The sequence below is a fragment of the Thrips palmi genome, unplaced genomic scaffold, assembly GCF_012932325.1.
Source record: "Thrips palmi isolate BJ-2018 unplaced genomic scaffold, TpBJ-2018v1 HiC_scaffold_10, whole genome shotgun sequence".
NCBI lineage: Eukaryota > Metazoa > Arthropoda > Insecta > Thysanoptera > Thripidae > Thrips > Thrips palmi.
Window position 1 is genome coordinate 15,874,711 of NW_023144621.1, and position 14,030 is coordinate 15,888,740.

The following is a 14,030-nucleotide window of genomic DNA, read 5'->3' on the forward strand; positions in this document are numbered from 1 at the left end:
GCGGCTCACCCTGGCGCCGTGTTGAGGCCCGTACCCGGTTCGCCCGGGTGTGAGAGAGACTAGACCAAGCCGTGTTGGCAGGTAACCGCCCGCACGCTCCTTGGGGCCCTGTCCCTCTCGCACCGTGGGTCGGAGAGACAGCCAAGCCCGTGTTGGCAGGCTAACCGCCCGCACGCTCCTTGAGGGCCCTGTCCCTCTCGCACCGTGGGTGTGAGAGAGACTAGACCAAGCGCCGTGTTGGCAGGCTAACCGCCCGCACGCTCCTTGAGGGCCCTGTCCCTCTCGCACCGTGGGTGTGAGAGAGACTAGACCAAGCGCCGTGTTGGCAGGCTAACCGCCCGCACGCCTGCGCTACGGGTGGCCTACCCGCCCCGTTGCAGGGGCTCCCGCTGGGCCGTGTTCACGTTCCACAGTGGGCCAGAACTGTGGAGGCGACCAAAACTCTTGACACGTTTTGAGCTCCAGAGTCGCTAAATGGGACTTGAACCAAGTGTGACCCCACCGTTCGGGGAGCCTCTAACGGTCTTCTGGCCCACTGTGCGTGTTCGCGTTCCTTGGCTCTTACCGCTCGCAGTCGCACCGCGCCGCCTCCAGCTGCACTCCAGCCTCCTTCAGCAGCGCCTCCGTCCCCGCCACCTGGCGGGCAGAAGACAAGACGCGGTCCCGGGTTCAAATACCGACTGTTTGATACTTTGTTTCTAGTTTCAGGGGTGACGTTGCCACGTTGCGAGAGGTGGCGTAGGGCGGGGTTCCCTCCCAATTATTTGCATTCGTCGCTAAATATACCCAGGCCAGTGGGGGCTGCCTACCGTGTACCCGCGTGCGCGCCGTGCGCCGTGCGCCGGGGTTCCCGCTACCGAAACCGCACCCACGCAGTGCCGCGCTGACAGGCGACCGGGTCTTTGCGCGCCCATTTTCTATTTTCAGCCCCCGCGATACAGTGTAACAGCGGCGAATGCATTTGTCGTGCCGGCGGCCGCTATTTCCAGCCAGACTCCGTTCGGCGTTCGTGTGCGGAGGCGGCCGGAGGCGGCGCGGGGTTATGTTTGGAACTCCGGTCGCTATTTCTGGGTTTCTGGCGGCGCGGCGGTGCGGTGCGCGGCGGGGGAGGCGCCATGCGGGCACCGACGGCACTGCTCACTTGCGCTTCCTCGCGCTGCGCTACGCTCCTCAATGAAGGCCGACAGGGAGGAGCGGAGAGCAGCTCGGGGGAACCTGGGAAACCCCGCCACCCAGTGCCGCCTAGGCCGCTTGGCCGCCAGGCCGCAGGCCTCAGTGTTGCCAACATAAGTAGGCAATCACCCACGATGGTCTCCTGCCAGCCTCAGCTTGCCCATTCGCTGCTTCTCCAGAGCAAAGCCTCCAGTCTGACGCTGTCCGAGCAGCACAGCACACAGTGGGCCAGAAGGCCGGTGAGGCGGCCAAAACTCTAGATGCGTTGTGAGCTCCAGAGTCACCAAGTGGGACTCGAACCGAACGTGTGACCCCACCAATGGAAACCTTGTTCGGAGAGCAATCCATTGGTGGGGTCACACGTTCGGTTCCAGTCCCATTTGGCGACTCTGGAGCTAAAAACGCGTCCAGAGTTGGCCGCCTCCGCCGGTCTTCTGGCCCACTGTGGAGCGGGGGCTGCAGCTCGGCTTAACAAGGTCCCCTCGTTGACAACGACAGCGCCACATTTTCAGGGCACGCCGCTCACTTGGCGGTTGCCAGGGAAGCGGCGAAGCGGCGCTCAGTTCCACGAACCGGCCGAGAGGGAAAGGGGGTGGGGGGAGGGAGAGGGTTGTCAAGTTGCGAGTTCGCCTCTGCGCGGCTGTGCCAGCGGTCGGGAATCTTTAATGGCTTTTCGCAGGCGGACATGAGCGAGGCAGCGAGGCAGCGAGGCTCCATAAGTCCGTGAGCGGGGAGCTGCCCGCACACCTGGGCCTCATCCCGAGCCAGTCAAGTGTGCTGCGAATAATGGAAAAGGGGATCCGAGTCCGGAGACGATCTAAAATGTACAAAAAGAAAGGGGAAAAAAATCCTGCTTTGGTGGTCAAACCTTGGGTCGAACTACGGGTAAAATGCTAGTTGACAAGGGATACAAATCGAGTACGACTGGAAATGAGTTGGAATTTACTTACAAATCTTATATCATCCCGGGAAGAGCGTCGCCCGAAACAGTTTACTATTCGTCAATAAACTGCCTCAATTTTTTTTTAAAAAAATGACAAATGGTTGATTGGACAGCCAGTCACTTGACTCTGCCGCCCACGCTGTCGATCTTCCTCCGTGTTTTTCCTGTTTGCAGTGTGGGAAAGCCTGACAGGCGAGCTGGGCGTGGAGAGCTGCCCGCGAGGTCGACTGCCCCAGGTGAACGTTGTCAGACCGCGCGGCGAGTCCTCTCGCATCCCCCCCCCCTTTTTCTCCCGGCTTCCAGGAACAGCTGGTCCTGGTTCTGGTGTGGATGCTCCCAAAGTCCCCCCCCCTTTTCCCCTCCACCGTAAACACGAGCCGGATTCCTGGAATCGCGGCCGGAGGGGGCCCGTTCGATGCAGGGGTGGGGTGGGGGCGCTTCCAGGAACCGGCACGCGGGCTGGTCCATGGCTGGTCCATGGCGCGCTGCTGCTGGCCCCTTTCTCTCTCGCACACATTAAACAGACATCTTGTTCCCTCGCTCCCTCTATCTCTCTCCCGCGTTCCAGGTTTCCAGCCCGCTTCCAGGGAACGGTTAAGTGGCGCCGCGCTGTCTGATAACGGCCGTTCCACAAATTCCAGGAATTCCAGCCGCGGCTCCAGCTGCGCATGCTGCGAGCGTGTGCAGCTGTCTCTCTCGCACTCGCGAGCCGTCCCGTGGGGCCGTGGGGAGGTGAGAGAGACAGAGAGACAGCACGTGCATAGGGGTGCAAGGCCCGCACTGGCCCGAGGCACGTGGGCATTCCCGGCGGCTGTCGGGTTGGGGCAACTCTTCCGTCTCTGTCTCTCTCGCTCTCGCGGCGCGTCGCACAGCGGTGCGAGAGAGACAGAGCGAGCGACATGTTTGGAATCGGGCGGTGTACATGGCCAGGCACATGTGGCCGATCGGACATGTCCGCACGGCGCCGCACGGCCTCCACGTCGCATCGCAGTGGCCGCGCGTTGCCTGGCGTTGGCCCGTGACAGTCCCTGGAACGCCATGACTGCCATGACACCTGCCAGCGGCCTATGGGCACCGCGGCACCGCGAGCCAACCCCGGCACGTACCGCCCCATGGCAGCCCCCCCACTGTATTCTCCGATCAATCCGCCCCGCTTGCGAAACGCGGCTAGTAACAACACGGTCGACTTGCCCGGCTTGCCCCCCTGTCGGGAAGCAATGGCCTACAGAGTGGCGGCGGAGCGAGCGAGACAGAGAGAGGTGTCCCCCTCGCGACAGATCCCCTCCATCACCCCCGTATTATCGCTTTGCTCCTCGCCATCACGCTAGGTGTGAGAGTGAGAGAGAGAGAGAGAGAGAGAGAGAGAGAGAGAGAGAGAGAGAGAGGGAGAGAGAGAGAAGGACTCATTCGTCAATCCGCGGTGCGAGAGAGAGTGGAACAGAGGACTCGCGCCGAAAGAGAAAAGAAAGGAGTAAAAAGGCCAATGCCAGTCCTATGGGAAAATTGAGTCGGACGAGCAAAAAAAGGAAAACAAAACTGTAAAAGAGTATACAGTAAACGCGCGGGAAAGAATGAGGGAAGGAAACCGGGAGGAAAGCCGGATCGATTGGTTTGTAAATACCGCGGCGCGCGGGCCTGGAGATCTCTATCGCGCACTGACAATGTCGGCATGCTTTTTTATTTTCTCTCTCTCTTTTCCAAGAAACGCGGACCCGCGGCGATGGGGCTGCGTGAAGGTCACTCGTCCGCGCGAAAGTGACATGTCCACGCCGGACGGAGGGGGTCCGCGGCCGGGACCGGCGCCGCCCCGGCACCGCCCCGGCACCGCCCTCTCTGCTTCGCCAATCGCCGCTGTCCGGCCAGACCCAGAGTACACTTTCACACGTATAGGAAATATAGGACATAAGTAAACCTTAGGTTGCCCATGCCGGGTGTCTTTCATAGTCGCACTGGAAGCGGAATTTTAAACTGCCGTTAGGTAACTAACCATGGCGCCGCCAAGCCGGTCGAAATGCAGACGGAGAAGCATTCCCAAACATCCTACCCCCTCGCCCTCACCGTGTTGTGATGCGTGGTGTGTGTTGTGGTGTGTGTGTGTGTGTGTGTGTGTGTCCGACAGTGCATCCCCCCGTGACCCACATACGTTTGACGGCGTCCCCTTCCACGTCACTTAGGACGCACCGCTCCTCCTCCGCATGGCCTGGCATGGCGTCAGCGAGCTCTCTCTGTCTCTCTCGCACTCGCGGAGTGGTGGTCGGGGTGCGACAGAGACAGAGCGACGAAAGCCGCGTTGGGAATCGGACTAGCTGCAGTTGAGAGTGCATTGCGCTGTTGGCGGCACTGTGCGCGAGCACTGTGACGGCTCTGGAGGGACTCCATGGAGGGACTCCGACGCGGGTCGATGCCGGCGCGCTTTGTAGTGTAGTGCCCTAGTCGCGCTGTCTCTGCCTCTGTCGCACTCACGGGGCGTGCCGTAGGGTCCCGCAGGGTCTTGTAGGGGTGCGAGAGAGACGGGGCGACAACGCGACTCTTCAGCAGCCAGGCGTCTCGATAAATCGAATGAGTGGGATTCGAGGACCCGGAAGCGGACGCGGCTCGGCAACAAGCTTGTTAAGCCAACAGTCCCGCGCCGAAAACAAAAAAACTGTCTTTCAGTTTGTCGTTTTGGCAGTACCGACGAATGGCGCCTCACTCGGTTCGCGTGCTGCCATGAATGGGAATAAGCGTGGAAAGTGGGCAGTACGGGGAAAGAGGTGGGGGGCGAGTAGCAGCGAGGGAGAAAGGGAGAGGATGGCGGGTAGGAAGAGGCGGCGAAGCGAACGCGGTGTGGAATGGAAGAGTAGAGGAGGGGGAGGGGGCGCTGTGAAGGGCGTCGCGCCCATTCATAACGGCCGTGGTGGGGGCCCACGGCGCCCACGGCGCCCACCCCAACCCCCGGCACCCCGACGCCCCTACCCCCGCGACGGGGCCTTACCTTGCTCCTGACCCTGGCCAGGGCCGGGCAGGGCCAGGCAGGGCGCACCTCGCCAAAAGCAAGGCCGCCCAAAGGGCCCCTCCAGGCCCCCCCACCCCCCTCCGACACGTATATATCGAATCGGCGGCGGCAGAGCTCCTGCACCGTAACACTGGCTCTATGATGCCTCGCCGCATCCTCGATAAAATGTATGACTCGAATTAAACACGTGAGGGCGCCAGAAAGTAGCCCGTTGGAATGAGGATTCCAACGGCCTCTCGAGTGTTCGATTCGAGGAGGCCGTTTCAAAGGAGTGTGTGTTTGTGTGTGTGAGTGTTTGTGTGTGTGAGTGTTTGTGTGTGTGAGTGTTTGTGTGTGTGTGTTTTTTGTGTGTGTTTGTGTGGTGTTGTGAGGTTGTGTGTGAGTGTTGTGTGTGTGATGAGTGTGTGTGAGTGTGGTGTGGGGTTGAGTGTTGTGTGTGTGTGTGTGTGTGTGTGTGTGTGAGTGAGTGAGAGTGTGTGTGTGTGGGCCGATGCATACTGCAGGGCGTAGACTCGGAACCCAATTCGCGTCGGGGCATGAATTAACTAAAACCAAAAGCGACCTCATTCTGGTGGAAGCCTGGCAGGCTGGCCGAGCATGCACTCATCGATTGCATTTTGAAAAAAAAGTGTTGTTGTTTTAATTCCGATTAGTGTTTGTAGTGGTTAGGGGCGTCCAGCCTGAGCATTAATCGCTTTGACTTCGCCCCGTCCTTCGCGTTATCCGCCCCTCGGGCCGTGGCCGCCGTGGCCGCGTGGCTCTGACGTCAAACGCCGCGCGCAGCCTGGACACCCTGGCCCAAGCCCTGGCCCAAGCCCTGGCCCAAGCCCTGGCCTCCCTCGCCCCCTTCCCTCCCTGCAGCGTGCTCAAGAAAAGGAGGGAGGAGCTCCGCCAGAAAGTTATTACGCGAGTTGAAAATAAACCGCGTTTAAGTTGGCGATAGCGAGCCTTGTGCGAAGCCTGGCGAAGCCTTGCAGCCGGGCGGTGCAGCAAGTGGTGCAGCAAAATCAACCAAAATTGCATTAGTAAGCTTCTTGTTTTTCATATTTGAAACGTATTGTTTTGTTGCGACATTGACAGGAGGTTGTGCAATCTTGTCGCCGACGCACTCCTTGGGACCCGCTGACTTATAACCAAGAGGTGGTGGTGGAGCGGGGTCAGGTTAGGTTAGGCAAGGAAGGGGTGGTGAAATCGGTCTCCAGTCACCTCCCGGGTCGTAAAGGAGCCGGCGGCAAAAGGTCACGAAAAGTAGAATGGACAGTCCAGTGATGCATGCGGCGTGCAGTAGTGACCAGGCCGGTGTCTTTAAAACGCAACATTCGAACAACAGCAATAACAACAACAACAACAACAACAACAAGCACTGCTTGGCGGGGAAACCCGTGGCCAGGCACCGGAGGGGCTCTGCTTGAGGGGTGCGTTCGTCACGCCGCCGCATGCCGCCGCATGCCGGCCGGGGTGGCCAAGGCTCGAGAGCGAAAGCGGTGAAAGGAAAGGTGAAAGGTGGCCTGATCGCCCCTCGCGGTACACACCACACACCACTCGTGGCAAAGCTCGTCAACGCGGCCAGAAGTCGCCCCGGCAACGGTGGCCGTGCGCACTAATGAACCAATATTTGAGCGCCAGTCGCGGGTTCAATACCACACTCATCTGATATTTTTTCCATCTTCTCTCAATTTTTTCGATTTTTTTTTAAATTCTAACTAGTGTGGTGGCTTGGCCCTGAGGTGACCCTGTGCCCTGCTGTCGTGCTGTGGCGTCCTCCCAAACCCCTGTAGCGTCTCTGTCAAAGTCAGGTGTCCGCAGGTCCGGAGCGCGGACCCAGCATGGACTTCCCCGAGGGGCCACTTCGGGTTCCGTGCTGGTGCGAGAGAGACAGAGGGGCGGAACGCCGTGCGGAATGAGTCTGACGAGCGCCTGCCGTATAGGCAACCCAACCGGCATGCACGCCCGCCAAAGCCGCCGCGGACACCAAGTTCGAGAAGCCCCTGCAGTCGGCCGGGTAGGCACCCCGCGCCACGCCGGCGTCCGAGGCCAGGACGTTGTTGCCTACCGCGCCGGGCGGCTCCCTGCCCTAGAGTCCTGCACCCGCGTGGGACGCGTTTTGAGCTCCAGAGTCGCTACATGGGACTCGAACCGAACGTGTGGCCCCACCACTGGATTGCTCTTCGAACGAGGAATCCATTGGTGGGGTCACACGTTCGGTTCGAGTCCTGTTTATCGGCTCTGAAGCTCAAAACGCGCCTATAATTTTTGGCCGCCTCCACCGGTCTTCTGACCCACTGTGTGTGGGGTCCAGTGTCGTCCAGGAGCCCCCGGAGTGCCTGGAGTGCCTGGAGGACGCACTGGAAGGCGCGGCTGGCGATAATTACATCGACCCGCGAGGCCGCGAAGCCGCGAGGCCCTGCTGGACAAAGCGCGCACTCCGCCACGCCGCCACGCCGCCACTCCGCGCTCCGAAAGCAAGGTCGCCGCCACTTTCACTAACCCCATCCCCCTGGCCCCCCACCCCCACCCCCACCCACTCTCCCCGCCACCGGCCGCGCACCGCACGACGCCCGCTCCAGTCTCATTTGTGTAATTTGTGCGCGATTCGGAAAGTCCGAGTCATCATCGGCTGGAGCCGGACGGCGGGCCGTGGCCGTGCCGCGGCCGGGGGAGGGGGAGGGGGGCTGTTGCGATAACGCCTTTATGCGCCTTGCGCTGGGCCGCTGCACCGCTGCACTGACTGCACGTGCGCTGCTGTTTGGGCCGTTACCTCCCCCGACGGAACTCTCCTCGTTGAATCAATGAGTCACTCTCCCTCACTCTTGAACGCCAAACTGATTCCCGAGCACTGCTCTCCCTCTCTCGCCCCCCGCCCCTTTCCCCCACGGTTGTGCGAGAGACCGAGAGCGACGAAAGAGCACTTGTTCGTCACCGTGGTTATGATTCAGAAGAGCGGTTCGTCTCTCTCGCACCCTCACGCAGTACCCTGTCAGTGGGAGAGAGACAGAGCGAATCCACGCCGCGCCCCGCGGGTCTCCAGTACCTCACTCTCGGCCCGGTACCCTACCCCTAAGGAGCCCCCTCCCCCTTCCAGCGCATTGATCGGTGCATGGCCCCGCTTCTAGCATGCAGTGCTGTCTGTCGTCCCCCCTCCCCACTCTCCCTCAATTACCTGCCCGTCCCGCTTCTACGTGCCACATTCGCGCTCTGCATTGCCTGATGGGATGAAAAACTAACCGCGCCGTTGCGCCAAGTCCCAACCTAACCTAGCCCAACCGCACCGCACTAAGTCCCAACCTAACCTAGCCTAACCGCACCGCACTAAGTCCCAACCTAACCTAGCCCAACCGCACCGCGCCAAGTCCCAACCTAGCCTAGCCCAACCGCACCGCACTAAGTCCCAACCTAACCTAGCCCAACCGCACCGCACTAAGTCCCAACCTAACCTAGCCCAACCGCACCGCGCCAAGTCCCAACCTAGCCTAGCCCAACCGCACCGCACTAAGTCCCAATTTAACCTAGCCCAACCGCACCGCACTAAGTCCCAACCTAGGAGAAAGAAAGTGGGAGCAGGCGGCCAAGTCCGAGCCGCTGAAAGCGTGAGCGTCTCCTCTCCGCCGGCTCGCTCGCCTCGCGTGATCGCGCGACGCCCCGTGGATGCCCCGCCGCGGACGCGGGTTCGAGTCCCCGCCGCGCCGGCCGTTTTTCACCCTCACACCGCCAGGCCGCCAAGCCGCCAGGCCGTCACGCCGCTGTCTGCCGCCCTTGGCCTTGCACCACGCCGACGGCCGTCTCCCCGCCCCCGCCACCCCGGACGGCTTTCGCGAACAGTCCGAAGGCTTCAAGGTCGCCTCGCCGCCTCTCCCGGTGCGGCAGCGACACGGCAGGGAAGTCCAGCTGGCGGCCACTCCGAGGGGCACACTGTTCGGGCCGACATTACATCTCCGCCTGATGTACAGAGTAGGAAGTACGCTGTTCGTCCTTGCGAGATGCACGTCCCATACAAGTGACCCCCTAGTACACCCTTCGTTCCAGGGGCATGCCATGTAATGATCATTCATCCCTGCAGCGGACAGGGATCGCGCGCGGCGTGGTGAGGGCCAGCAGAGGCCGGAGTGGGGGTACGTCCCCCGTCCTCCCCGCGCCCCGCCATCAGCGCCGGCCAATGAGGGGCTAGCGTGAGCTGGCGCGGACGACCGTTCAAATAAACCGCCCCGGTTAGGTTGGCAGCATTTTGGTGTTATTAAGTTGGCTCCTCTTTCCGACTGTCTTGTGTCTTGTCCTTGTCTTTGCGCGCGCTCTGAGCGTTTCTGTCTTTGTTTCTGTGTTATACTTCGCTTGAACTATGTTGTTTCCTTGTGCTGACAAGAACAATGGATGGAAGAGAAACAAATTTGAAGCACGGGTGCTCTCTTCAACTGGGAATAAATAGGTAAGTTTTGTTTGTACTTGGTAATACATATTTCAACGGTGCCCGGGTGCCGCGGCCCGTAACCTAACAAGGTCGGCACCTAAAACCCAACATTATTGCCGAAATTCTGTAGTTGTAAACTCACGGTGTTTCCCGGCCCTTTTCGTGTTCGGCACTCGCATAACAAGGGTTATCTACATAGCCCGCAAGTTTCGCTGATGATAATTGGAAGTTCTGTAATACTTTGCTACCAGTTCTGAGGTTATGGACTCAAATGTACATACAGCCTACAAAGTCCCTTTTTCTTTCTTTGAACCGTTCATTGCACGCGAGAAGACACCAATGCTATCCATCCAAAATTTGTATTCATTGTCCATTTCATCAGTTGTTTATCTTTTATTTCACATGTTTCAGAGGGACCATGAAGAGACGGCAGAGAAACTTTGCCTTCATGATGATTCCGAGCCCAACATCTTTTCAAAATGAATCGGCATCAGAAACAGAACTTAATAATATGATTCTTCTAGTCTCTTAGTTGTTCTCAAAGTCTGCAACTCAATTTAATGTTGGTAAACATCATGTCATAGCTACTTGGTTGGTTTCTATATTTGTTGTTAGTTTTATTTTATTTTGTTTGTTCCAGAGAAGCAATCAAGATGTGGGATGAAACTTTGGGCTACGATTGAGATTCTGAACTCCAGATTTGACTTTTTAGTTGCTCGTCACAGCTACCTCACACTATATTTGTTTCGTTTTGTACTCTGATAGTGTCCAAAAGTCTGAAACTTGAGTACATCTTCTTTTGTGGGCCACGTTGACATGTAAGTTAACTCTACTCTTATTTTACCATAACTGAGTTAGCTTGTGTATTTGTTGTTAATTTTATTTTTATTTTTCTTGTTCCAGACAGCAATTATGATGTGGGATGAAATTTGGACTACGATAGAGGTTTCGAACCCACAATATGACTTTTTAGTTGCTCGTCCCAACTACTGCACACTAGATTTGTTTTGTTTTGTGCTCAGACAGAGTCCAAGAGACAACAACTTTAGTACATCTTCTTTTGTGGGCCATTTTAACATGATGTAAGTACACTTTACTCTCATATTATCATAACCTACTTAGCTTGTGTATTTGTTGTTAATTCTTATTTATTTTTTTTTGTTCCAGACAAGCGATTAAGATGTGGGAAGAAACTTGGACTACGTTTGATTTTGGTTCAGTTCTGAGTTGATTTTGGCACCTACTGAACATTGTGTGTGATATTTAACTTAAAATACTGTTGAGTATGCTTTTCTATTTTAGCTTGAATCAGTGATTAATTTGTTGTATTTGTAAAACTCAAATTTAAAATGAAGCTAAAATCCAAGAATTTGTGTCACAGCTGTTAGGTAATAATGAGTGTATGTCACATCACCTCATATTTAAATAAAAGCATTTTTAAAAAAATCAAACGTTTAAACCATTTCCCTTTTTTCTGCGCAACCGAAAGGAACATTTCTTGTACATCGGAGAGGAACGGTACGTGCAACCGAGACGAACGCACATCATACTTCTGACAAGTACAGTCCAGGCAGGGATGTCCCGGACAGGGAGCGGGAGTGGGGGGCGGTCCGCGCCGGCTGAGAGTGGTGGGGGGGCCTGCCGCGGTCGGGACATCGAGGAACAGACTCCTGATCCATGCTACTCAGATGGCACACCATCGTCCACTTGACCTGGACGATGGTGTGCCATCTGGGCTAGAATGGGGTTCGGACATTTATGTAGGGTCGGCCCGAACAGTGCACCTCGGCCGGACCGGCGGACTGTCTCTCTCGCACTCGTTGGGAGTGCCGTAGGGGACAGAAACATCGGACTGTGGGCACGTTCCCAGCTCGAATCGCGGACACTCGAACGAGGAGTGTAAACAGGTCTTTAAATCCTCCCCCGACCGGCGGCATCCTGGTCCCCGGCCATTTCTCTCCCCAGACGCCGATGATGCCACCCGCCAGCCGCCCGGCGCCGCCAGGACTGTGTGGACTCGGCGCGTACCCCCTCCCCTCCCGGCCGTCGGCCCGTGACCCCCAGAAAGGGCGGCGGGGGCTGCATAGCGCGACACCACCCTGGCACCCTGGCTAGCCTTATACGGGCATGTCTGGCCAGGGTGACGTCACCGCTTCCGAGAACTGCGACTAGTCAGCCTGGACCTGGAGGGGGAGGGGGCTGCGGGGGGAGGCAGGCGCATTCCAGAGGGCCCTCGACTTCTCGAGACGCCGTGCAAGTCGGCGTCCATGTGCACCTGCTCGTTGAGGTCACCACACTGCTGCCGCGCGGCGGCCAGCTTGGCGCGCTCCTTGGCGAGCTGCGCGTCGAGGGCCGCGGCGTCCTGCTTGGCGGCCTGCAGCTCGTTGCGCAGGTTCTCGGCCGTCGTCATCTGCTCCGCGATGCGCCCCTCCAGGGCCGCGTTGGCGGCGGCCAGACTCTCGCTCTCCTGCAACGGGGAGGGGTCGTCGCAAAGTGGGCCTGGCGCTGGCGGCCAAAATCCGGACGCGATTTGAGCTGCAGAGTCGCTAAATTGGACTCGAACCGAACGTGTGACCCCACCAATGGATTGCTCTCCGAACGAGGAATCCATTGGTGGGGTCACACGTTCGGTTCGAGTCCCATTTAGAGACTCTGCAGCTCAAAGAGCATGAGACTAGACCCCTAGTCTCATGACTTTTGGCTGCCTCCACCGGTCGTCTGGCCCACTGTATGGAGGTTGAAAAGGCGAAGCGTTTTGCGACCCGTCGGCTACCCACCGTCCGCAGGGCCTCCAGCTGCTGGCGCAGCCCGTCGCACTGCAGGCGGGCTCGCCCCGAGTCCTGGTGCGCCCGCACCGCCCGCTCGCCCTCCTGCTTGTTGAGGGAGCGCAGCGTCGTGATCTGGGGGCCGGGGAGCTACAGTCAGTGTTGCCAGAGTCTGGCCGCCAGAGGCCGTGCCGTCGTGCTAGAGGCCGTGCTGGAGGCCGTGCCAGAGGCCGTGCTGGAGGCGGAGTGCGAAAAGGCGCACCTCCAGATAGCCGTGAAAAAATTTATCTGCGAAACTGGAAACTGTCCTCTTCCAGATTTGTGCGGTCCGTGCTAGCGCGCGGAGGGGCGCCAAGAGGCCGGGCCTCGGGCTAGCTAATCCTTTCCGGGTACTCAGCCTGCCCAGTGGCGACGAACAAGGGCGAAGGAATCCGGTAAAAACCCCGAGGAGGAAAAGGGGATTATGCTCGACCCTCAGGTGTTTTGGTGTCGTCGCGTGTAATCGCCTGTCCGCCTCCTCGGGGTTTTTCCTTGGTCCCCGATTGGCACCAATGGGCGCCCTGCGGTCCATCCACGGTCCATCGCTTTTCGAGAGCGAAGCCCAGGCACGAGTCGACGATGTCATTTTGGCCTTTGTATTTATTCTACATCGCGGCTGATTCGCGACGTGACGCTGCGTTGGGGGCGAACCTGGAGGCGCATCTGGTCGACGCGCGTCCGCAGCACCCGGGTCTCCTCCCTACGCATCCTCCAGGCGTTGAGCATGAGGAGCTGGCACGCCCGGAGGGCCCCGCACGTCCCCGTCGACGCGGTCCCGTGCGCGAGCGCGGCGGGCTGCACCGCCCACGGCCCCGGCGTGGAGTCCCGGACACCGCCCTCGCCGCCGCGGTCCATAGGCGCCGGCACGCCGGCTCTTCTGAAAAAAGACCGCGTTGGCGGGGTTCGAACCGTCGAACCTGGACTCGCACCGTGTCCTACCTGCACTTCGTGAAGTGCTTAGCGTAGTTGGCGAGGTCGCCGACGGAACGCGACTTCTTGGGCCGTTTGCTGAGCGCCGCGGGGCCCTCCACGGCCAGCACGGCGTGCGTGGGCAGCGGCACGTGCAGGCTGGCGCCGCAGCTGTGGGTCTTCTTGAGGCTGGCGAGGAGCGGCGCGCAGGACGACGACAGCGCCAGGCGTCCGCATGCCGTCCGAGAGGTCCTGGAGGTCCTGGCGCTGGGGGGCACGACCTCCTTCACCTTCTTGCCCGCGCCGTCGCCTCCCGCCGCCGCGTAGTAGCTCTTCACGCGCGCCGCCAGCATCGTCCCGACGCGTTGCTTTTCGAGACCGCGACTCCTGGCTGCCGCGGACACGGCGCACACAGCCGACGCTCCGCCGATTTGGATCCATTGTTGTTGCCGAAAAAAAGAAAGGGGTGACAAATGACAATCAGGGAAGGCCCGAAAATGGGAAGCGCTTTTAGGCTTCCGCCGTGTGATCGTGTGATTTGGAAACGAAACAGCTTTCGTGCGCTGTCTCGCTCGCTCTCGCAGAGAGAAGGGCGAGGGGTGGCCCGGAGGGAGGGAGGGAGAGAGAGAGGGGACGCGGGTAGACGCGGGCCTTCCGGCCGTGCCCGTTGCCCGTGCAGCGCATGCGCTTGAATTTGGCGCCTTCCACCGCCTTGCGCGCCACCGCTCCCCTTGGTGTCGGCTGCTGGTGTTTTGACGTCACAGTCTGCCTCGCTGACGACGTTTGACAGCTCCAACAGCCGCT

General features: G+C 59.2%; 1 protein-coding gene and 1 long non-coding RNA gene across 3 annotated transcripts; one reads left to right on the forward strand and one right to left on the reverse strand.

Annotated features, from left to right (window-relative positions):
- Positions 1 to 561: 561 nt before the first annotated feature.
- LOC117645657 lies at positions 562 to 13,579 on the reverse strand. The gene is made up of 5 exons (XM_034385944.1): positions 13,257 to 13,579; positions 12,969 to 13,191; positions 12,291 to 12,413; positions 11,789 to 11,980; positions 562 to 636 (listed from the first exon to the last, which is right to left on the reverse strand). The coding sequence occupies exons 1-5, from the start codon at positions 13,577 to 13,579 to the stop codon at positions 562 to 564; spliced, it is 936 nt and encodes a 311-aa protein (XP_034241835.1).
- LOC117649383 lies at positions 9,030 to 10,964 on the forward strand. 2 transcript variants are annotated; one of them, XR_004587977.1, is made up of 5 exons: positions 9,030 to 9,531; positions 9,925 to 10,075; positions 10,159 to 10,331; positions 10,417 to 10,595; positions 10,681 to 10,964. It is a non-coding gene; the product is annotated as an uncharacterized LOC117649383 (long non-coding RNA). The 2 variants fall into 2 exon arrangements; XR_004587976.1 differs by having other exon boundaries at positions 9,032 to 9,531; positions 10,154 to 10,331.
- Positions 13,580 to 14,030: the final 451 nt, after the last annotated feature.

Excerpts from the sequence above, each read along its gene's own strand:
- LOC117645657 (XM_034385944.1), bottom strand. The coding sequence starts at position 13,579 with ATGCTGGCGGCGCGCGTGAAGAGCTACTACGCGGCGGCGGGAGGCGAC. Across the intron at positions 13,192-13,256 it reads AAGCACTTCACGAAGTGCAG|AGCCGGCGTGCCGGCGCCTA; the intron begins GTAGGACACGGT and ends TTTTTTCAGAAG. Across the intron at positions 12,414-12,968 it reads TCGACCAGATGCGCCTCCAG|ATCACGACGCTGCGCTCCCT; the intron begins GTTCGCCCCCAA and ends CCCGGCCCCCAG.